General features: G+C 47.6%; 1 protein-coding gene and 1 non-coding gene across 2 annotated transcripts in view; both read right to left on the bottom strand.

The window, feature by feature from the left end:
• Positions 1–25,091, bottom strand: part of Dnmt3a (DNA methyltransferase 3 alpha) — a 112,814-nt gene that overhangs the window by 55,687 nt on the left and 32,036 nt on the right. The window contains exon 3 of the mRNA XM_008848553.2: positions 12,371–12,472. Within this exon, the coding sequence (XP_008846775.1) occupies positions 12,371–12,472 (102 nt within the window). The remainder of the gene's footprint in view (positions 1–12,370; positions 12,473–25,091) is intronic.
• LOC115066933 lies at positions 19,875–20,045 on the bottom strand. Its single transcript, XR_003846372.1, has one exon. It is a non-coding gene; the product is annotated as a U1 spliceosomal RNA (small nuclear RNA).

Here is a 25,091-nt window from a genome sequence, read left to right as displayed (position 1 = left end):
ACTGTAACTCCAGTTCTGGGAATCCGACACCCTCTTCTGACCTCTATGGGCATTGCATGACATGGGTGCACTTACCTACATGCAGGCAATCATACACATAAAATAAAAATAATAAATAAAATATTTAAAAATATATATATCCCTTAGGGTCAGACATGGTAGCTCATACCCATAATCTCAGCATTTGGGAGGCTGATGCAGGGCAGTTGCTGATAGTTCAAGGTCAGCCTGGGCTACATAGGAGATCTGTTTCAAAAAATAAAAATAAAATCCCCAAACCTGTGAAGTATTTTCAAGTATATATCAATTGCATTTATGGTTTGTGACCACTGACATCATTCATCTCCAGATCTTTCTCATCATCCCACACGAAGCTCTGTACCCATTAAACAGAAACTCCCATTCCCTTTCCCCACCCAATAACCACTACTCTACTTCCCATCTTCTAAGAACAATACAGACTCCCCTCACTATCTCCAGCCCCAGGAGTTCTAGAGATAGGCCCCAATCTTTGAAGCCCTCAGTCTCACCCCTATCTCTAGCTCCCAAATTACTTACCACATAGCTAGCAGATGTGGACAGCTGCTGGTCCAGCCTCACCCTGAGGATGGGGCAAAGTCCACTGTGGCATTCCCTCCCATCCCCAGCCCATAGCATGCCACACTTGTTTACAGGGCTCTTTCTCACATTCTTTCATTACAGGGCTCACCATGTTGGAGCTAATGATTTGCTTACATCTATCTCTGTCCTAGACTGTGAGTTTTGCCTTATTTACTTTTTTATTTATTTCCACTCCCAGCTCCCTAGCACCAGGTGTAGGACCTGGCATCCATTTGCTTATAAAATCAGTAACCTTAATTATCCCACTGATCCTGAGGCAAGGAATAGCACGTTGGCTTTTCTGAGGAAATGGCTCTAATGCTAGCCTCAGGTCACATGCATCCCCCATCCTCTTCCTCAAAGTTCCCAGCATGACTCAGATACAAGAGGGCCATTTAAAGGGCAACTCCTTCCCTGGCGAGTCTCATGGAGGGCCTCAGCAAGTTAAAAGTTTCCTGAGCAGGAAGACTCTGCAGTGCAAAAGGGCAGTCTCCACCTCAAGGAGAAAGATGAAACAAGGAGCCTTCTGCTGGGACCTCGAGACTCAAACCACTTCTGAGCACCTAACTTTGCTCCAGTGGAACTCCTGCCCCTTCCTGCCTCCAGGTAAGGCTATGCCTCTCTAAAAAGGGTAAAACACAGCCAGGCATAGTAACACATGCCTTTAATCCCAGCACTTGGGAGGCCAAGGCAGGTGGATCTCTATGAGTTCCAGGCTAGCCCGGTCTACATAGCAAGTTCCAGGCCAGCTGGGGCTACAGGGAGACCCTGTCTCAAAAAAGAGAGAGAGAGAGAGAGAGAGAGAGAGAGAGAGAGAGAGAGAGAGAGAGAGAGAGAGAGAGAGAGAGAGAGAGAGAGAGAGAGAGAGAGAGAGAGAGAGAGAGAGAGAGAGAGAACATTCACAATCCCTGAGGGAGATGGAGTTTCCAGATAAAATCCCCAAACCAAATTCACAGAAGGAAAGGGCAGCAATATAAGGGAGATAGGGCTCAGGTGCCTGGGGTATTCACCCAGGTCGGGGGGAGATGGAGGGAGAGACTAGGCAACACCTTTCCTCTTTCACCCAAGCCTCTTACCTAGAGCCACAGGGGCCTCCTTCTGTTTTGCAGGGGGTGGGGGGGGCATTGCTATTGTGCCTTTAAGGCCCTGGTAGAGAGTTCAGCCAACCAGCCAGCCATCCCTGGACACTCATAGGTCATTGACAGTCACATACACAGACATGCAGGGGTCCATCCCAGCCCAGAAAAACAGTCACTAGCCAATCAATTGCCCCAGTGGTGGTATAGTCACAGGATGTCAGGAACAATATATAAACACAAGCATACTAACTTAGCTGCTCCTGACTCCTATGATTGAGTTCTTTCTATAGGCCCATTGCTCCCACCCAGCCTGGATTTTTCCAGGTTAACTCTAGTTTCAGAAAATAGCCAAATGTCTAAGCAAGCAGGGAGGCCCTGCCCTCTGAAACACTGGCAGTGGGCCATGACTGCCCAAATTCAGCCCTTCCTGTAGTCTCTTCCCTGGCAGCCCTCTGCTGTAGTAGCAGGAGGGTCAGAGAGGTCTACCCTATGTCTGCTTCTTTAAGAGGTTCCCAAGGGCCCCTGCTCAGCCTTCCTGGGGTAAAGGGGTCAGAATCCATGGCTTTGGAATTAGGCCTCTGACTCCTCCAATTTTCTTCTTCCAGTTAAAAGGGACACAAGTGGGGTGAGAGGGACCAAAGAGGATTATTCTGGAAACTCTGGCCCAAGCCCAGGTTACCCTCCCACCACCAGGTCCTTCCAGGTTTTTCTCACCACTTCTTCCCAAAGCTGCCTCCTCCCCACCAGGGACCTAGTCAAGTCATCACTAAGCTGCCAAAAGCCATGGCAAAGGGGTATGAGAACAGACATGCCCAGTGAGTGGCCAGTCCAGTGATATTTATCGCCAGCAGGGATACCTGTCTACCAGCACAAGGGCCTGACTGGGCTCTTTGAAGTGAACCTCAAAGAGTTTCAGGGTCAACTGGAAGCTCACTGGAAAGAGCCATTATACAAAGGAAAGCCTTGTATCTAAGGAAGTTTCTTTTGAATTTACTTCTCTTCCACATCTCTGCCATCCCAAGGGTGACGGGTTTGGGAAGAAGGCAACTGCCACCCAAGAAAATTGTGTGGAGGTGCCCTCCCCACCACCAGTGTTGGGCTCTCCCAACATGATTTCAGAGCCTTGATCACACCCCTGCTCACTGTTAATCTATCCCTGCTTGGCAGCATCACCTTCCCCTTGATTAATTTACTGCCCTCTCTGGAGCTTTCCTAGCTCACTGATGTCTTTCCAGAGGTAGAGAGAGCTGATATATACTATAATCGGTTACTTCTCTTGTTGATATGATAAAATACTTGACAAAAGCAACTTAAGGAAAGGATGTATTCAAGGATATAGTCTACCCTGGTAAGGAAGGCAGGGCAGTGGGAGTGTGAGGCAGCTGGTCCCATCCCATCCATCCAGGAAGCAGAGAGAGACAAATGGGACTCAGCTAGCTTTCTTTTTTCATCCAGTTCAAGTTCCTAGCCCATGGTGCTACCTATATTCAGGGTGGGTGTGGGTCTTCCCACTTCAGTTCATCTAAACTCCCTCGAATACATGCCCAGAGGTTTGCCTCCTAGGTGATTCTAGATCACATGCACACCACTCTCCAGGTGAGGGTGAGGAAGGACCAGGGTATGTGCACTGGCTACCACTGCACAATGGGTGAGAGACTAGTGAGACAGGACTCCTATGAAGACATAGCAACTGAGACCAGAGGGCATAAGGAACTCCCTGGAGGTGGCCCTGGAATTGTGATTCTGGGAAGGAATCTGGAGGAGACACAAAGAGAGGTGGTTTGTTGTTGTGGTTAAAAATCCACTTGAATTTGGTCCCCCAATAGCACCAGCTATTCCCACCCTGTTTGTTTTTTTCCAATAATGGGATAAAACCCAGGACCTTGTACATACTTGACAAGAGCTCTACCACTGAACCACACTCCCACCTCTGAGACCCGCTATCTATAGTGGTCTCCATCTGGTCTATTCTAGAAGCCTTGGTCCCTATCATGCCATTGCTGGGGCCTGTGGCATCTCCTTTCTTATCTGATCAGTGGCCATCAGTTCTGACACTGCCATTTCTATACCCCCATGAGGCCCTGGGCTGTCTTCTGGTCCTATGCTCTCTTTCTTGCCTGAGTAGGACTCCTGGATACCATTCTTCCTATCAGTACACAGTCTCTTCCTCCAAACCTTCCAGATAACACACATTTCTTTTTTGGTAGGTTTTTTTTTTTTAGGCAAAAGTTTTGGTGAGACTTGTAATTTGCTTGAAAATAGTTACATAGTCACTTCAAACTGAAAGGGAGTCTAGGAAAGGCAGAATTTTTTTTCAGACAGGGTCTCCCAGTAGCCCCAGCTATCCTGGACTCACTATGTAGACCAGGCTGGCCTTGAACTCACAGAGATCTGCCTGCCTCTGCCTCCTGAGTGCTAGGATTAAAGGTGTGTGCCACCACACCTGGCTTATAAACACACATTTCTAAAAGGATAAAGAGTAAAAGCCACTAGTGCCACTTGAGAGGTTGAGGCAGGAGGCTTGCTGGTTTGAGATAATTCTAGGCTTCATAGTGAGACCTTTCTCAGGAAAGAAGGGAGGGAAGAAGGGAGACAGGGAGGAAGGGCAAGAAAGAGCAAAACCCCTCAGGCCACCAGTAAACTATCTTTCCAACCCAGATAGGATGCATTTTAAAATGATACTTAGTCCCTATGACATGTTTATAGGCTCACAGGCTTATCTCTCATCTCCATGTAATATATCTGCCCCACTTCACTCTGCAAGGCCTCAGCAGGATCCGTGACTTTTCCTTTGACTCTCCCTCTCCTTTAAGGGTCAGGCAAGTCCCACATCTTCCAGCACATCTTCCCCAGCATCCTTAGGAGTTCCATGACCCTCAAGGTCATATCTCTGACTAGGCCTTTCTGCACTGGACTACCTCAGAATTGGCTGGACTACTAAGAATGGCAAACCTACAGGGAAGAGTTAACTGCTTAGAACCACACATACTGTATCACATTCCCATTTTCCTCATGCCTTCCAAAATATGGCAAGACAGGAGAGGGCTGCAGGTTGGGTTGGCATGGGCTCCCAGGAAGGAAAGTAACCACCAGGGTGTAACCAGAGGCTGGATCTCAGAACTGGAAGCCTAAAATCAAGGGGCACAAGTCACCAAGTCTCTGTTCAATATGTTAGTGAAGCTCAACTCTGGTCAAGAAACAAGAAGGGATTTTAAGTTGTCTTGTCTTGGAGAAGACTCAAAAGGCTCTATTTGGCTGGAAATGACCCATACTACAAAGCCCTGAGAGATGCCCAGCCAACTGAGATTGTAGTCGAACAGCTCCCTAACATCCTATAGCTTATGCCCCTCTGCCCTGTGGTGGAACAGTTCTGCCCTCTGGAACCCTAATTGTTCAGGAGGCTGCTATAGAGTAAGGAGCCCAGTTAGATTCAGTTGAGCTCAGTGCCAGCTCCTACCCGCTCTGCCTCCCACCCTTTCTGGGTTATTCTTAGCAAGATGTGACCTCAGAATGCTCCCTCCAAGCAAAAATAACCCTGGAGGAAGCTGATAGGTATAAATCTTCAATGAATAGATGCATGTAGTTAGTAAACGGGAGAGAACCTTGCAGGACAGGTTACCCTCTAGGGTCTGGTGGACAGGGGCAAAACTATCCCTCTGATGCCCTAGCTGAAACCACCCACAAAGAACAAAGGCCTTTGCAGAACTGTCTGGGCTTGTGACCCGGCAGGAACCAGCTTTAGACAGCCCCACTCATCATGCTGCAATGTCTTCAGGAGCTGGTGAACTGGAAGATGCCCCTTCCTTCCCACCCTAACACACACAGGCCTGGCCTCACAGGCTGGTCCCCTCCGCCCCATCATGGGCACTGGCCAGCCCGCAGGCCCTGGCCCAGGTGCCAGCTCCCTTCCTAAACCCCACCTAGCCCAGCAGCTGGCTTCCTGTTTCCTGTTGCCGGCAGTGTCTTAGCTTTCACCAATGCTCCAGGCGAAGCAGGCCAACCTCCCCATCCTCAGACCACCACAGCTTCCCCACTTATACCCCAGCTCTCTGGCATTTGGGTCAATTGCCTCCTTCAGTTATATTTTCTTTTCGTTCTTTTAAATTTATTTTTATTTTATGTGTATGAGTGTTTTGCTCACATGTATATCAGTGTACCACCATGCATACTTGGTACCTGTGGAGGCCAGAAGAGAGTATTAGATCCCCTGGAACTGGAGTTAGCTTGGACTGTTGTTAGCTACCATGTGGGTGCTGGGAACTGAACCTGGGTCCTCTGCAAAACCAGCCAGTGCTCTTAACCCCTAAGCCATCTCTCCAGCCCTCTTTTCTTGTTTTGAGACATGGTCTTGAACCAGATTGGCCTTGAACTCCATAGGTAGGTAAGGATGACCTTGAACTTCTGATCCTCCTGCCTCCATCTCCCACATACTGGCATTACAGGTGTGTTTATGCAGTGCTGGGCATTGAACTCAGGGCCTCATGCATGCTAGATAAGCATTCTTCCAACTGAGCTATACCTCCAGCCCCCAGCTATGTCTTTGTATGGTTTTTGGAACAGTTATGTTTTTTTTCAAACAGCCCAGCATTCATACAATCACTTAAGAAAGCCTTTGAGGACTCAGTGAGCCAGACTTCGTATACAGTGGTGAGAAGGCAAGAGCAAGGCTTTGTAGTAGAGAGGAGTGGAATCCAAGTGGAGTCTTCCACTTAATGTTTATGTGTGTGAATGTGGCATGTTTGTGCCACACCGTAAGTGTGGAGGCCACAAGACAGGTCTTGGGAGTCCATATCTCTTTCTACTGGGGGTTCTAGGGATCAGACTCAGGGTCTTCAGGCTTGTACAGCAAGCACTTTTACCAGATGAGTCATTGCACCTGCCTGAGGTGATCAGTAAACAGGCCTTTGTAGGCAACAAAGTGCTTTACAATAGCTATTGGCCTTCATCCTCCATCCTTGGTGGGGGTGGATAAAGGCAGTGTAGCTTTACTTGGTAGTCATGCCAAGGAGATGGCACCAAGGGGTCAAACTAGTAGAAGGGCTGTGAGTAGAGTCAGAGGCAGGAGGATCATGGCAAGTTCAAGTTGAGCCTGTGCTACATAGTGAATTCCAGGCTAGTCAGGGCTACAGAGTAGAACCCTGACTCAAAACAGTCAAAAACAATCAAATAACACACATACAAACAACAAAACTAGGTATGGTGATGGTTCCTGCCTGTCATCCCTGTCATCCCAGTACATGGGAGATGGTGGAGGCAGGAGAATCAGAAGTCAACGCCCACCTTGAGTGTACAGCAAGTTCCATCATCACAGCAAAAACAACCCCAAAATCCCCCAAACCAAAACCAAAACCAAGTCAATGGAAGGAGCAAGCTCTCCTTATCTGCTTTTCAAACTATCTGAGATTAAAAGCAAAATTTGGGTTTTAGATTTTTTTCAGGGAACTGGATTTTTTAATTTATTATTGATATTATTTGTGTGTGTGTGTGTGTGTGTGTGTGTGTGTGCGCGCACGTGCATGCAAATATGGAAGTCAGAATATAACTTCATGAAGTCAGTTCTCTCCTTCCACTTTTTTTTGTGGGTTCTGGGGGTCAAACTCAGGTCATCAGGCTTGTGCAGGTATCTTTACCTTCTGAGCCACCTTGCCAGCCCCAAAGGGTTGGATTTTTAAGTCTCTATCTGTTCAGAAATCAAATCTTTATAAAATTAAAATCAGGCTCATGGAGGTTCTAGCACTATCAAATTTATTTTTAGAATAAGAATAAGAAAAGTTCCAAGAGCAGAGGATGTGACTCAGTAGTTGAACACTTGAAGAGTATGTTGTAAGGAATGCCCTGGGTTTGGTGCCCAACACAAAGTAAATGAATAAATAAATTATAATTTAAAAATCCTAAGTTCAGGGCCAGAGAGATGGATCAGCAGTTAAGAGCACTGGCTGCTCTTGCAGAGGACCAGGGTTCTATTTCCAGTACCCACATGGTGGCTAACAACCATCTATAACTCCAGTTCCAGGGGATCCAATGCCCTCTTCTAACTTCTGCAGGCATTGCACAACACGGGTGCAGTTACTTATGCAGGAAATACATAGAAAATAAAAATAATAAATAAAATAAAAACTGTAAGCTCCTAAATCTTGATTCTCAAGTTCTATGCACACAGGCAGCAACTGGCGCTTCTGGAAGTAGCCTGAAGACACTGCTGCTGTCAACGTGCATGGACTGTAGCTTGTCTCTGGTTTTAGGAGTTCATCTGTATTAATTTTACAAGCAGGTCAAGAAGGGATAGGATATCTAGAGTGGCCAAACTGGGCTTTTCTTTCATTTTTAAAAAGTGGTGTGTATGTGTGTCTAATGTGATATGCAAGTGGAGGGTGTATGTGCCATGGTATGGATGTGAAGGTCAGAGGACAATTTTGTGGAGTCAGTTCTCTCCATCCACCTTTTCATGGGTTCCAGGGATCAAACTCAGGCTACTGTGCAGCAAGCACCAGCTGACCCACCTCTCTGGCTCTGAGCTTCATATTCAAGCTAAGTTTGATGGGACATGACTGTGAAAGAGGGAAAGGGCAGGGCAAGCTATAGGACAGCACAACAGGCAGTGAGAGAAAAAAGCATAGTGTATTGTGGGGGCAGTAAGACGACAAGGTTCCTATGTTCAAAAGGTAATACTGGGTACTAATGGGGATCAGAGAGGAAAAATCAGATAGCAAGGAGCTGGAAGGTCAGATAGTATATTCTAGATCTTGTCCTATAAGAAATGGGAGTCCCTGGGGCTACAAAGGTGGCTCAGCAGTTAAGAGTACTTGCTTAGACCTTGCAGAGACCTGGGTTTGGTTCCCAACACCCACACCCACAGCTTACATCTGTCCAAAACTCCAGATTCAGGGGCTCAAATGCCCTTCTTTGGCCTCTGAGTATACCAGACACACATTTAATGCACTCACATACAGGCAAAACACTCATATACATACAATAAAAATGAATAAATCTAGCCGGGCATGGTGGCACACACCTTTAATCCCAGCACTCGGGAGGCAGAGGCAGGCAGATCTCTGTGAGTAAATAAATAAATAAATAAAATCTTAAAAAATAAAAAAGAATGAACTGGAGCCCCTAGAGTCTCCAGAACAGGAACCTGCCAGGTACTGTATTTACTGTGACTATGGTCTCTCCTCTCTGGCACACTAGATAAGTCTTCATCTGAGGTTCTTCTCCTCCCTGTACCGCCCCACCCCAACATGTGAGGGGATAAGAGATAACAGGGATTTCTGGAAAGTGAGCTGGCTTAAACATCCCTGGCTAGGGGTTCAACACAGCAGCACCCAACACCAGATGCCTGAGAATGACAAAGATAAATAGGCCTGGGGACAGACAGAGGAAGGCAAGGATCTCTTAGCCTTGGGGCTGAGAAGGAACACATGAAATATGGACCCTCTCTGTCCAGTGCTGACAGGGCAATGCTTGCAGAGTAAGTCCCCACCCTAGCCAGGGCTCTTTGCCAAGTTTCCAGGCATGGTGGCACACACCTTTAATCTCAGGACTTGGGAGGCAGAGGCAGGTGGATCACTCTGAGTTTAAGGCCGGCCTGTTCTACATAGTGAGTTCAGTTACCCCTGTCAGGCCCTGAGAACTCTCTGCTCTCTCCAGGTTTACCTGGTTGACACACGGCTGTTCTAATATTCCTTGGGAAATCTATTTCCCAGGGCCCCAGCTACAGCAGGTCCCAGAGAGACCTGATTTGGGGGGCGGGGGGTAGACACAGCAGGAGAGGGGAGGAAACCAGAGCCAGCACCTGTTCCACAAGAGAGAGGAACCCAGTGGCTGTTTGGGACCTCAAGCTGCCCTCGCTATAGCAGGACATTTACCCAAGTAGACTCCCAGGAAAGAAAGTGTGTATTATCTTTCTCCATTCCCTCTTAATGTGCAAATTGTCCTGGGTTTTTGTTGTTGTTGTTGTTGAGTTTTTTTTTGGTCTTTTTGAGACAGGGTCTCCCTGTAGCCCCAGCTGTCCTGGAACTCATTATGTAGACCAGGCTGGCCTTGAACTCACAGAGATCTGCCTGCCTCTGCCTCCCGAGTGCTGGGATTAAAGGTGTGTACCACCATGCCTGGAGAAGTATCCTTTTAAAATTTTTATTATTTTTTATTTTATTATTTTATGTGCATGAGTGTTTTGCCTGTATGTACGTGCACAACATGCATGCAATGCCCACAGGAGACAGAAAAGGGTGCTGGATCCCTGGAACTGGAGTTACAGGCTATTTTTAGCCACCATATGGGTGCTGGGAATCAAACACCGGTTCTCTGGAAGAACACCAAGTGTTCTTAACCACTGAGCAATCTCTCCAGCTCTGTATACTTTTTTTTTTTCTGTGTATGAGCGTATTGCCTGCATGTATATGAGTGCACCCATGTCATGCAATGTCGCAGAGGTCAGAAGAGGGCTTCAGATTCCCCTGGAACTGGAGTTAAGGACAGTTGGTGGCTGCCATGTGGGTGCTGGGAATCAAACCCAGGTCCTCTGCAAGAGTAGTCAGTGCTCTTAACTGCCAAGCTATCTCTCCAGCCCCTACTTTTTTTTTTTTTTAATTAAGTTAAATTTTATTTTTTAGACACGGTCTCATGTAGTCCAGGCTGGCTTGGAATGCTCCATGTAGCTAAAGAAGATCTTGAACTTCTGATCTCTACCACCCAAGTGCCAGGATTACACACATGTGCCACCATGCCTACTAATAAATAAATAAATAAATAAATAAATAAATAAATAAATAAATAAAAAGATGCTTGGGACTAAATCCTTCCTGCATGCTAGGCAAGCACTCTACCAACCAAGCCACACCCACAGCCTGAGACACATTTCCAGCCCACAAAGTGTCCTTTCTAACAGCTGTCTCAGGCCCCACATTCCCCAAGCACTTTTCCTCCAGAGGCCTTGCCTCTGAGTCCAGGTGGCTATAGGTATCACCTAGGACAGGGGTTGGACCACACCCAGACTCCCATAGGGGCTGCTCAGAGGCCAATGCTGTACCCCACCCCAAAGACCCAAAGAGGAAGTGGCCAGAGAGGTTAAGTAACTGTACAAAGTCACATGGCTAGGAAGCACTAGCTGTCTTCTGCCAAACTGTGATTGCCATGGACTCTTGGAGAAAGGTTTTGCTGGGTAGGACAGGCTCAGCACCAGCTGGTAGAGACTGAATACATGTCATTGTCACAGCACTCTAGACTAAGGAACCCATCCTGCCTGAATCCCACCTGAGGCTCAGGTAGTGACTTGTTAAAGTTCACACAGGTAGAGAATTGTGGAGCTAGGATTCAAACCCAGGGTTACTGTACCCCCAAGACAGTGTTTTTCCTTCCTCACTGACATCTGCTCCAGGCAAGAGCTGTAAGACTCCCTCCCAGCCCCGACTCTGAGAGCCATTTCCTTGTCCCCTTGGATACCAGACCTTTACCCCTCTCAGTGCTGTGTCTTCTTTTGATTCTAAAGACCTACAAATTGGAGTCAAAGGGTCATTGGCTCTTTATTTGTTACAGGTGGTAGCTCTGGTCCTCAGTAACTAAATTGAGGAAAAGGAAATTTGCTCTGCAGAGCCCAAGCTGAGGTGCCTCAGAAGGGTGAAGAGGGGAGAACATGCATGGAGTCAGATGGAGCCAGGTCTCCCGAGTATGCCCACCTTCCCCCTCCAGGTGCCCCTGTGTAAAGAGAATGGCAGAAGCATCCAGGAATCTGCCAGTGCAGCCTTCTCCAAACCAGAAATTCTTACGTAGTCCTATCTTGCCCTTCTGTTGTCAAATGAAATCTTCATTCCAGGCCATAAAATATCCATATAAGCTTTATTATTAAAATGTTCTAAATGACTTACTGGTTAGGTTACCTAGCTTCTGCCCCTCCCCTCCCCATCTCTAAGCAGAATTGGTAGTGGTGCTCTTTAAGCACCTCCCAGCTTTCTAGGCCTCTCTGCTTCACCTCCCTACCTCTGCTGTTCAAAACTCCCTGGCTCCCTGCCCTGCTGAGAACAGTGCCTCACAGGGCTGAGTTACCAATGTGCAGCCCCTGGCTCCCCTCACCTTCCTGCTTCAAGTTTATCATTCTCAGCTGGAAGGGCTGACAGAAAGGAACCAGCTGGCTTCAGTGCTGGGAAATAATTACCCACCCAAGATCAGGCAACGAGGGCGGCACTCTTCCAGCCACAGCCTTGCCACACCCCCAGCTTTCTCCATCTTTAGCAGCCCCAGAGCTCCCCAAGACCTCAGCAGGCCTGCACTAGCTCCTGGTATCCCTTACAAAAGCCACTCAGCCAGCATGCCCTCCATTCTCTATAATCAGGCTCCAGCTTCAGTTCCCTTCCTGTAGTTCCCCCGTGGGGGCTGAGGAACAGGGCCAGTACAGTGGGGGCCTGCATGGCCAGGCCCAAAGGCTCTTAGTCCAGCTGCGGAGTCTGGCAGTCTCTTGGTGCCCTTCCGGAGGGAAGCCAGGAGTCAGTCTGGTTGAAATCCCAGCTCCAACACCACCGGACAAGTCTCCTGGCCTCCAGTTCAAAATTAAGAGAAAACAAAAATGAAGAGCGATCATGAGGCTCAAAGAAAAGAGGTTCCAAGCAAGTTCTGCAGTCGGCCTTAATATCCCCAGGGCCCTTCAGGACATCACTGCTGTCCTGAGGCACACTTGTCATGCGAGACAGGGCACTCACCAGTGGGTGCTTGCGCTTCCGGCCAGGCCTCCCCACCTTCCGGGCCGTGGCACTGGGCTCCTGGCGTTCCTCTTTGCCACGATTCTCCTCCTGCTCTTCTTCCTGTGGGCACAGTTAGACTGTGAGCCAGAGCATTCAAGAAGCACTGTGTTCCAGGCCATCTGGGCTGGCCTTGGCACCTCCTGTCCCACCTCCACAACAGTCACACTTCCAGGGCTGTGCCATACTGCCTCCACCCCTCCTGTATGGTAAAGCTGAGCCCCATCTAAATACATCCTGGGGACTGGGGTGCAACGAAGTAGCAGAGCATTTACGTAGCATGTGTAAGTTCAATCTCTAGCACTGACAAAATAAATTTTTGTTTGTTTTTGAGACAGGGTCTCCCTGTAGCCCCAGCTAGCCTGGAACTCACTATGTAGACCAAGCTGGCCTTGAACTCACAGAGGTCCATCTGTCTCTGCCTCCCAAGTGCTGGAATAAAGGCATGCACCACCACACCCAGCTAAGAGGTGACTAAGTAAATCCTAGAGGGCCTGTAGGGACCCCACTGCTCCCTCTGATAACTCTCTCTCTCTCCCTCCCTCCCTCTCTCTCTCTCTCTCTCTGGTGTATTGAGTAATGGGATTATAGGCATATACCACCATACCCAGCTTTGATCATATTGTCTCTTTGTGTGTAGGTGTATACCCATGTTTGTGTGTGTATATGTGTGTGGAAGCCAGAGGTCAATGTTGAGTGTCTTCCTCAATTGCTCTCCACCTTTTCTTTTTGAGACAGGGTCTCCCTACTGTAGCCCCAGTTGCCTGGAACTCACTATGGAGACCAGGCTGGCCTTGGATTTCACAGAGATCCACCTCCTGAGTGCTGGGTCTAAATGTATATACCACTATGCCTGACTTGCTCACCACCTTTTTTTAAAAAATATTTTATTTTTTGTATTTTTTTATTTTTTTGGTCTTTTTGAGACAGGGTCTTCCTGTAGTCCCAGCTGTCCTGGAACTCACTATGTAGACCAGGCTGGCCTTGAGCTCACAAAGATCTGCCTGCCTTTGCCCCCCTCTGCTGGGATTAAAGGGTTGTGCCACCACACCAGGCAAGAGCAGCCAGCTGCTGAGCCATCTCTCTAGCCCCTCTACTTTTTTAAAAAATTATGTTTATTACTTTTATTTTTTGTGTATGAGTGTATTGCCTATATGTATGTAAGTACATCTGTGTCATCCAATGTCTAGGGAGGTCAGAAGAGGGTGTCGGATCCCCCTAGAATTAGTTACAAATGTTAGCTGCTATGTGGGTCTTGGGAATCAAACCCAGGTCCTCTGGAAGAACAGCCAGTGCCCTTAACCACTGAGCCATCTCTCCAGCCCCTTTGCTCTCCACCTTTTCCAAAAACATTTTCTTTTTAAAATTTATTACATGGGGCTGGAGAGATGGCTCAGCAGTTAAGAACAATGACTGTTCTTGCAGAATACTCAGGTTTGAATCCCAGCACCTACATGGCAGCTAACAACTGTCCGTAACTCCAGTTCCAGGGGATCCGACAGCTTGTTCTGTCCTCCTCGGGCATTGCATGACACAGGTACACTTACTTACCTACATACAGGCAATACACGCATACACATAAAATAAAAATAATAATAAAACAATTTTTTTTTGGTCTTTTTTGAGACAGGGTCTCCCTGTAGCCCCAGATGTCCTGGAACTCACTATGTAGACCAAGCTGGCCTTGAACTCAGAGATCCGCCTGCCTCTGCCTCCCAAGTGCTGGGACTATAGGCATGCGCCACCATGCCCGGCTCAATAAAATATTTTTTTTTTAATTTATTGGGGGCTGGAGAGATGGCTCAGCAGTTAAGAGCACTGGCTGCTCTTGCAGAGGATCTGGGTTCGATTCCCAGCACCCACATGACAGCTACGAAGCGTCCTTAACTCTGATTCCAGGGGAATCCGAAGCCCTCTTCTGACCTCCACGGCACTGCACAACACGGGTGCACTCACATACATGCAGGCAATACACTCATACACATAAAAAAAAATTATTACATATAGGCAGGTATGGTGGTACATGCCTTTAATCCCAGCACTTAGGAGGCAGAAGCAGGCAGATCTCTGTGAGATGGAGGCCAGCCTAGTCACCATAATAAGTTTCAGGTCAACTAGGGCTACAAGAAGACCCTATCTCAAAAAGACCAAAGAAAAAAAATTACTACATATATTTGTATGTGTGAGTGCGCACACACATAAGCACCGCAGTGCACATGGGAAAATTAGAGGACAACTTACCGGAGTTCTCTCCTTCTACCATGTGGATCCTGGGGATTGAACTCAGGTGGTTAGGCTTGGTGGCAAGCACCTTTACCCACTGAGCCATCTTGCTGGTCCACCTTATTTTCTGAGACAGGGTCTCTAGCTGAACCTGTAGCTCAATGATTCAGCTAGACAGCCTGGCCAGCAAGCACCAGGATCCTTGTCCCTACCCCCCAGCCCTCGGCTTACAGGTATGTCCCACTGAACCCAGGTTTTACATGGGTGCTGATGATCTGAACTCAGGTCCTCATTCTTATGCAGCAAGCACTTTACCCACTGAACCATCTCCCCAGTCCCCATGTTTTCTTTCTTTCTTTTTTGGTCTTTTTTGAAACGGGCTCTCCCTGCAGCCCCAGCTGGCCTGGAACTATGTATTCTAGGCTGGCCTCAATCTTACAGAGATCTGCCTGCCTCTGACTCCTGAGTCAGAGCCACCATACCCGTCCTGTCCCCATATTTTCTTAATCACAAGATTGTAACACCAGCTCTGGTGAAAAATTTGTTTCCAAGTTTATTTGGTTTTGGAGCTTGGGATTGAACCCTCACCTTATATATGCTAGGCAAGTACTCTACCACTGAGCCATATCCCAGACCAGAACTTGTTTATTTATATGAAAAACATCTTACAAAAGTACAAACATTCAACGAACAAGCGATTTAATGAATCTTTATTGAAAAGATGATAATATGAAAAGAAATGGTAAGTTAAGTGGCACTGGTTTAAAACACATGCAGTTCTTGAAATGAGGCCTCTGTACAGAATGCAGGCATTGTAGACTTAGAGCTGCAGTAGACATCCCTGCCCTGGGTCATGTGGCACTGGCCCTGCATATGTCATCACCCCATAGAAGTACCTGGGGTACCATGTCTCAGCCCCTCTTGATCCTTCTCATTCACCTAACTCTGCATGCTTTATTCCTACCCCTCACCCTGAACTTGCTCAGGGCTGAGACCTCTGGGTATTCTCTGGGGGCAGAGAGTCACATACCTAGAAAGTCCTGCCTCATTACTCCAGCCTGGCCACAAACCACCTACAAGTCCCTTCTGACTCAGCAGGCTCCAGCATGACTAACCACCAGCAGAAACAATGTTGGGGAAGGGGAAAGAAAGGGCCCTTGGCCCAACCAAACAGCAGCAGGCTGCTCCCCATGCCCTACATGCTATCAGTGGCTGGCTTCACAGACCTCCCTGGAAGCAGAGCCAAGACACAGTGACACTGGTACCATGGATGGTGAAAGCAAGGGTACCCAGGTTTCCTGGAGAATTGAGATAGCCCTCCATATCCCATTCAACTTTCATTTTCTGTGATTTCAAAATAGCTTGTGGTTTGCCACATTAATTTTCAGGTGTTAGTAGGACATGTGATGAAGGCTTACTGAGACCAACCACAGATATCAGAAGGACAGGAAGAGTATCACTGGCCTATCTGTCTGTTTGTCCATCAGTCCATTCAAGGCATGTCTGTGAGACAGACTATCACAGTTCTAAGTTCTGGGAGACCCATGAAGACATGTGAGTGGAGATGACAAAAGGCCATGGCTCAGCACCCAGTGGTGGGGATCGTCCAGCTTGCAAAGGAGACAGAATGGTCAAAGGCACAGAAGAGGCTCCCAGAGCACTGTAGGAGCAAGGAAGAAGAACTGCTAGGCAAGAGGCCATATGCAATGATACCGATTTGGTTAGGGGTCATCGGCCCTCTGAGAGCACTGTCATTGAGCTATGCAGAGGACCAGGGGCCAGAGAAGGGCTGGAAAGGACCATTTAGTAAACCCAGCTAGAAAGGGTCTTCAGGGGGAGTCAGGGGACTACAGAGGCCTGAGAGGCTGGCCCTGAGACCACAAATCCCTGAAGGCTTTTTTCAGGAGAGGCCAGCAAAGGAGGAGTAAGAACAGAAGACCAAGGGAGACAGAGGGCCTCAATAGGTCTCAAAAGCCCTGCCTCAGGCAATCCAAGGACAAATGCCCAAGGGAAGCCAGGCTGCTGGTTCTGAGCTGTCTCTCAAGGTCCCAAGGACACCCATGCAATAAAAGATTACCAGTGCTACAGAAAGGAAATATGACCCATGTGGCTCAGTATGTGAGAATCAGTAGGGGATGTCCACAGCTTTGGTGAATTTTATGGTAAGGAGTTGCTTTGGGTCTAATTCTACCACAGCTTATTGTCATCTTTATAAAACTATCAGGGGTAGTATGAAGTTATAGAGATGGCACAGGACTTGGAGCAGACCAAAGTAGGTCCAGAGCACCTATTCCTTCACTATGGGAATCAGTTTCCTCTTCCACAAAATGGGAGTATGAACACATCCATTCTGCCTGCCTCTCAGGTTACTCAAGTGAACAAATGGTTGGTCTCCTTATCTGTTTACTGCTTTTACTTCAGAGCTTAGGATTCTAGAACCATCACTACCGAGAAATTGTGGGATTTGAACTATTTAACAAACTACATTTATTACAAATTTATTTATTTGGGATATATTCTGAATAACTAGAGATGTGAAAGCATCCAGGCATGATGGTACACTCCATTAATCCCAGCACTCAAGAAGTAGAGGCAGACAGAGCTCTAAGATTTCCATACCAGCCAGGGCTACATAGTGAGACCCCGTCACAAAACAAAACAAAACGGAGATGTGGAAACCAATCAGGGTCTCTGATCAGGAAAAAGAAACCATGGGCACAACACAGTAATGACCTTAAAACAAAGACAGGTAAACTGGGGATGTAGCTCAGTTGATGAAGTGTTCGCCTAGCATGCTTGAAGCCTTGAGTTCAGTCCCCAGCAGTGCATAAACCAAGTGTGGTGATGCATGCCTGTAAACCCAGAACTTGGGAGGTAGAATGGAAGATCAGAAGTTCAAAGCCATTTTAGTCCTTGACCAAAACAAAACAAAGACACATCACATTTCAGCATAGACATGCCTCTTCTCCCATCGATCACATAGAAAAAGGCTCTTGGGTCTTTGACAGGAAACCCCATGCCATATGGCTGTGGTCCCTTGTTTTACCCCAAACATGCTGTCCAGGCACACTGCACATACTCAGTCCATTTCTGTCCCTACTGGCTTCAATTCAGGGTAACCTAGCCCAGGAGGAATGGGTAGATGCCTTGATGTCACATTACCTCTCCAGCACCTGGAAAGCACCAGGCAGGGTATTGTGTGCCAAGCCAGAACCACTTGCCCAGCATGGAGGTTTAGTCCCTGCCTTTTCCATGTGGCTCTGAAGCACGGCTTTGTGGAAAGCCTATCATTCTAAAGTGGAAGGCATGCTTTCTGCTCTGGCCTGCCTGTGGTTCATGCTGCTGAACCAGGGCTGATACACTGAGTCGAATAACCAAATGGCCTGAGCCATGCCCTCAGTGACTCCAGGGAGGTATATCAAGTGGTTCATTCTTGTATCTGTCACAGGCCTGCTTTATTCAGTATCTTTGCTGATGGGTCAAGCAAAGGAACGTGAAACATTCCTCTCGAATCTGCAAGTAGCACTGAATGAAGGGGCATTACTAATACTCTGAAACATAAGAACCTGATCTTCTGTAACCTGAGCAACTGGAAAGCAGTAACACGTTCAGTGGGAACAGATTTGAGCCCAAGTTGGTCTCCTCATCTGTCAAGTCAGGAGATGGGATCAGTCAGTCCTTCTAGGAGCAGTAGGGGGCAGAAATTATAGACAGGGGTTTTTGGAGAGAGCAGGGCTGAGCTGAGCAGAGATTTCTGCTGTGCTCTGTACCTACCAGTCACTTAAAGCTATTTAACCTGGGAGGCTGAAGAAATGACTCAGCAGTTAAAAGCACTAACTGCAGAGGACCCAGGTTCAATTCCCAGCACCCACATGGTGGCTAAAAACCGTCCCTAACTCCAGTTCCAGGGGATCTGACACCTTCTTCTGACCTCCACAAGCATTGCATGACAAAGGTGCAAGCAATACACTACTCATAAAGATAATAAAATTTTTTAAAAAGCTATTTAACCTCTGCAGTTTGCTTTCCTTATCCATAAAATAGGGATCATAAGATCTACTTCACAGCAATGGCATGAGAATTAAGTGAGGGGACAGATGAACGCTGACATGTGACACTTACTTGGGAACTGCTCACTTCCTCCTGCCTCCATACAGCCAAACTAGAATGTTTCACAGAAGGCCAGCACTCCCAGCCTTCCTTCCTGACCCCCTCCCTTCTCCTCCCAGGCAAATCCTAGCTTGCCACCTTCCATGTGCAGCCATCACTCATGGGCAGACAGATCCCAACATCTGGCTGGTGCGGTTGCTGTGGTAAGATATATGGATGGGTGGTGAGGTATGCAGAACCAGGGGCTCCCAGAGGGCCTGCAGAATTAAGCCCAGCTTCTAGTCCTTGCACAGAAAGCACTTGGGATCTTGCTGGACTGCCTGGGTCTCCTTCCAACCATAGGGACCCAACATAGGCAGTAAGTGCAAAAGATGCTGCTTCCACAGGGCACCTTGGCATAACTGTTCCTTCTGCCTGGTCCACTTTCTCTGTCAGTTTTCCAGCAAACCCTTACTGCCTTTTTGAAGCCTCACTTCCTGGACCTACTTCCCCTTGGTCTTCTCCTCTCCTTTCCTACCCAGACTGAACCAATAGGTCTTGACTGACCCCCCTCCTCTCCTGTAATACCTACTACCCAGTCGTTCAACTGTCAGCATTATGCTAACAAGGCTGTGAACTCCTTGAAAGAAGCAACTGAGACTTTTATTTTTGTTGTTGTTGTTTGAGGCAGGGTCTCACTATGAACTCCAGGTTGGTCTTAAACTTAAAATCCTCCTGCCTCAGCCTCCCAAATGCAGGGACTAAAGACATGCACTGTGGTGCTTGGCTGATAGAGACTTACTTCTTCATGGTGGTATCCACATGCCTAAACTGGTGTACCCTGCACAGTGAGTGATTATCACATAGTAGACGTTCAATAAACAGCAAAGTTCATACACACAAATAGGACACATATACAAACCTTCAAATCTATGCAAATACAAAAGTACACAGGGATCCAGCATCACACAGACCTTCATGTTTCCACAATCACAAACAGGATTGAAATGGTTATAGCCCAGCCTGGCTATGTAGCCTAGGCTAATCTCAAACTTACAACAATCTTCTTGCTTTAGCATTCCAAGTGCTGATTATAGGCACGAGACACCACCTCTTTTTCTTTGTTTCTTTTTCTTTTTCTTTTTTTTTTTTAAAGGGGAGAGTACAAACACAGTCTCTCACTACCACAAATTATACAGTCCCGTTTCTCACATTTGGGGAAGTTGCAGGGGTCAGTACATTTAGAGTGCAATGGATAAGCCTTAAGCCTCGCCCTAGGAAAACTACCTTCATGATCATGGTATCTCCCCTGCCAGGTAAGTGTTGTTTCTTGCTTTTTGAGTGAGGGCCTCACTATGTAACTCATACTGTCCATGAGCTAATGATCCTCCTGCCTCTGTCTCCCAAGTGCCAGGCTTAACAGCCATATACCACAACACCCAGCCTAATACAATATACCTTCTAAACCTTAAACATAGTTGTCACTTTACATTTCGATAAGTTTCTATGGCTTTTAAAGCATCATCAGATAGGCCTATTAGATTAAACAGTTCCTATCAGTCTCTCTCTAAACTTCTGAGCTGATTTGACCTACATTTTAGTGCAGCTCACTGGATGGATTATTTTAAGCCACACACAACTTTGCCTTCTGACAAGCTGGGCTATGCCAACAATAATCCCTCACATTTGTACAGTAGAGCACAATCAACAAATCACTTCCACATATTCTTTTGTTGTTGTTGTTGGTTTGTTAAATGATCTCTCCTGTAGTACACGCTGGCCTGGAACTCACTATCTGTAGTTGAATTTGGCTGGAACTCCTGATCCTCCTGCCTCCATCTCCCAATTGCTGGGATTACAGGCATGTGCCACCAGGCCTGGCTCTATTTCATTCTGTTCTTATAGTCTACAGAAGTCAGAGTGGATGTCATGTTTTTCCATGACATGGCTGAGAAACTGAAGGTCAGAGAGGTTATGGGACTCATAGAGGGCAGAGGCAGGAGGGGAAGGCCTTCAGAATGAACACATCAACTTTCTCATTTGTGACCTGTGGGTCTTTCCAATATAGCATGCCACTATGCCCACCTGTGCCATATTCCACATACCCAGTGAGAACAAATATGCAGGCAGTGCACACCAATGGTGCACCTGGCATCCTGGCATTCACATACACACATCTCTCCATGCCTAGACACAGGCCATTGGCCCCCCAAGAGATCTGTGTCCCTGAAGCCCTTTCCCAGAAACAGCAAGAGAGATGTATGTGTTCTCGTTAGCACTTGTACCAGAAGCCACTGACCCAGCATCCATTGAACAGATGCCTCAAGTTGGTGTTTGGGTGGAGGGGACGAACTTGCTGGATCTAGCCAGCCACTTGCCCAGGCCCTCTGGGGCAAGAAGCATGTACAGCCTTTGCCAGCTGGCTGGCTGGCCTCCCGGAGATTGTCTGTGGTCATGGAATTGAGTGAAACAAATTGGCTTCTGCGGCAAGAAAAACCCTGCCCTGGGCTGCCTGAGCATCAGGCTTCAGGAGCCATGGTCATGCAGCACAGGCCCTGATACAGCATGTTTGGTGCAGGCCAGCCAGCACACACTCACATACAGTTGCCTAGTTCTTCCTACAGAGGCAAGGGTCAGAGACCAAAGACCTTGAGTGCTAGGAATTGCTGCACACACCTCAGAACCTTCAGAGCTCTGTATTTTTTCTGATCTCAGTCATTTCCCAAAGCTCATCAGCCTTGACTCCAGTAATTCAACAGTATTCAGCAAACATTCATTGGCTACATAGGATAATACTGATGGAAGTTATCCCTCCTCTACAAAGATCACATTCCTAGAAACAGGGGGCATATCTTAATGTCCCCTTTGAGTCCACTTTAGCTCATGGATACTGTTCATAGCAGGTGATTTGTAAATGCTAAATGATTAGAATCGGCTAGGGCATCCATCCTGCCTCCACAAGCTTCCTGCCTTGACAGACATCACCAGCTTCTAAAAAAACTCAAACACAAGTTGGGCTGAATCTCACTCCCACCATCAGATCAGGCACAGGAGGTATGCTCAAAATATCTACTGAGCACCTACTGTGTATTAGACATAAATGGAGCTCAGTCTAGAGTGAGAGGTGACATGTAAACAAGCCCACGGCTGATGCTGTGCTGAGGGCCAGAGTAGAGCATGCCCACTGCTCTGTTGGCAGCCAGCCCTGTGGGCATCAAGCCCACTCATGGCTGCTCCTTCAGCAGCCCACCCCAGTTCTGGGCTTCCCTGGATTTACAGAGGGAGTGAGTCCAGATGAAATTACTTTGCAGTCATATCATTTATGCCAAGTTTCCTAACCTCTCTATGTCTCAGTTCCCAACCTGTGAGATGGGGATACAGCAGGTGCCTCCCAGGTTACTATGAACATCAGATTAATTGCTGTGTAAAAGATGCCTTCAGAAGGCCTTCCACACTATATGGTGAAGTGAGATGCACACAGATCATACCTCTAATTGCACAGCCCCGGTGCCAGGGAGGAAGGACCCATTTCCTAACTGTCCTGGTTACCTGCTCCAGCTCAGCTCCCTGAGTCCCCTCTGCATAGGTGAGTCTGGTTTTCTACACTTTCCGTAGGGGACCTGCCTTCTCAGCTATCTGAGCTCCAACCCTAGCTTTGTCATTTAGAGCAAGAGTTACCCAAGTGATCATAGGCCTGGATGTGGTCCTACTCATACTCCTGAAAGTACCCATAGCAGAAGGTAGGTCTCACTGCCATTGGCCTTGATTTCCCTTCTGTCCCAAGGATCAGGGACCTCAGGCCTTTTATGCCTGTGTACTTGAAGAGACAAGCATTCCTCTGCATGCCAGGCTCATAGGAGAATCCAAGCCACATTCCACATACCTTACCTAGGCTCCCTATGCCTCTACCATGGCCCTGAGTAGCCCTTCTAGAGAGGGGCAGGCAGACAGGTAAGGAGGAAGACAGGCAGGCAGCTGGGCAGATGGATAAATGACAGTTATCCAAAATACATGTAGCAGGTCCCTAAGCTAATCACTCACTCACACACCATCTATTGAACCATCTCAGGCTAATGGGGTGCTGACTCTAGGCTTTGCATTCATGCTGCTGAGTCACACACACAGCACAGTCCAGATGCAAATACAGGTCTGTCTCTAGGGCCTGGCTGACCCTGTCCAAGACCTTACTGACAACATGACTAAGCTTGACAGTTCCTAACATCTAATGTAAGAAAATTTTAGACAATCTAAAGCCCAAAGCCTAGATCTTGGTCCGTTCTAGTGGGCTGTGAACATCACAAGCCTATTGCATGTGCCCAGAAACCCAATAACTCTACTAAGTAGAAATGTACATGTCATTATCATATGGAAAAGGGAAAGAGGCTTCTCTGTTAACTATTGGGAAGTCCTATGGGGGATGATCTTTAAAGGTCTCTATTATGACTAGTCACCCCTAAGTGACCACATGGGGATATCTGAGTGCAATAAAGGCAAAGCATGCCCCCCAAATGCTGTGTTCCTGCAGACCTATGGACTCCAAAACCACTGAGATTTAGATCTGATGGGGACCCTACCCACAGATGCCCTTGAGTTTGTGTACCATGGAGAGGAAGTACCCAGGGTCCAGGGGAAATCCATACTTACCAGGCCTCTGGGATGGACTTAAGAGGAGGGAGGAAAAGAAGGAGCCCCAGCCTGGCCACATGCGTACATGTGCACATCTATACACACACACATGCATGTTGTGACCCCCAATATAAATCTGTACCCCTGCAGTCCCTTCTACCCCACAACAGAAAAGGACAAGGTTGGTAAAGCTGCCTGGAGGCCTCTCCACCTCTCCTAGTCACCTTTCTACCTTCCTATCCCCTGTCCTTTACTAGATCCTCCATGAATGGCATCTGGTTCATCCCACAGACTTGTGGAGCTTGACTGTGTGCTAGGTACCCTTCTGAAGTAACCCAGTAATGGAGAGAAGAAGAGAAATAAGTCCAGAGAGGGAGAAATGGAGAGAAGCTAGACGTTTATAGCCGTGTCTTCAGTAAAGAGGATCTATCTGGGGGTTGTACATGATAAGCAAGAGAGATAAGCCTGAGCATAGGAGTTCCAGGCAGAGTAGAAGTATCCTCCACATTCACAAAGGCAAGAGCTACAGACTACCAGCTCTCACTCTAAATAAACACCCTTGAACCTGCAGCAGAAGAAATCCATTAAGCATTGTGGAGCATCACAGCTGGGAGCCCCTGTTCACTCCATCCCCCTTCACCAGGGAGGCACCCCAGGACCTGCCACTATATCATACCACTCACTAGCTGTTGAGACTTTAGACCAGTGACTTAGCCTCTCTGAGCCCCAATTTCGTCCTTAATAAGAAAGAATAATGAAAATTTTTGTGGGCAAATGCAAGTAGTAAATAAGACAACGCACACGTACATAGTGCCTAGTAGACAGTACTGCATATCTTGGCCACTGAACTTCTCATGCCGTAGAAAATGGGTGCACGAAGATTCAGGGAAATAACCTGGGGTTATCCTGGCTAGCTCTAGTTCTTATGTGGGGGTCTGAAGAGGCCCCTGAACACTCTTGGTCCTTTCCCCTCCACAGGGCTGGCCTCTTCTTCCACTTCCCCTCTGAGTTCCTAGCCTCTCTTACTGCTTGTCCTCCCTATAAATCTTGTTCCTGTGCTGTGGTCACATACCAGTGCACTTTCCCCCAGTTCTTGAAGCCCTCCTCAGACCTGCTCAGCTCCCAGCCTCCTCTAGCAGCACACCCTGCCCAGCCTATGGATGGCAGGATGCAGGAGAAGGAACTCACTTCCACAGACCTCTCTGCACTCTCTGAGGCAAGTGTGTTCAACTTTACCTGTCACTCCCTTTCTGTACCCCATCTGCCTGACACAGGGCTTCCTGGAAGGGTTGGATGCCATTTTCTCTGGCTCTTATCCACAACATCCCTTCTGCATACTACTTCATCCCACTGCAGGCCCCAGGGAATTGTGTGCAAGAGGGATTGAGACCCCTCCCTTCTGGGCTACAGACCACAGGACAACATCCAAACCAACTGTTCTCAAGTGTTAGGGGTGATGATTCCCAGGCTCCAAAACCTGAGAGTTCCTGACTTGGCCTTGTACCTTACAGTTACCACATGTCTAAAGGAGATGTTGATGTGCTTGGTTTAGGAGTCATATTCTGAGAACCACTGGTCTCCTGCAGACTGTAACCAAGAGTAAAGCCAGGGCTTTCCCAGAGAGGGGAGAAATCAAGGAAGAGGACAGCAGGTGAGGTATAGAAGAAACAAAAGCCTGAAGCCCAGCAAGGGCACAAACAGTTATCTGGAAGCAGCAGGAATGACCAAACAGGCAGGTGGAGCT

Source organism: Nannospalax galili, unplaced genomic scaffold, assembly GCF_000622305.1.
Source record: "Nannospalax galili isolate Female #2095 unplaced genomic scaffold, S.galili_v1.0 scaffold1191, whole genome shotgun sequence".
In the NCBI taxonomy this organism is placed as follows: Eukaryota; Metazoa; Chordata; class Mammalia; order Rodentia; family Spalacidae; genus Nannospalax; species Nannospalax galili.
Note: the sequence above shows the minus strand (reverse complement) of the source record. Positions and strands in the feature narration are given on the sequence as shown.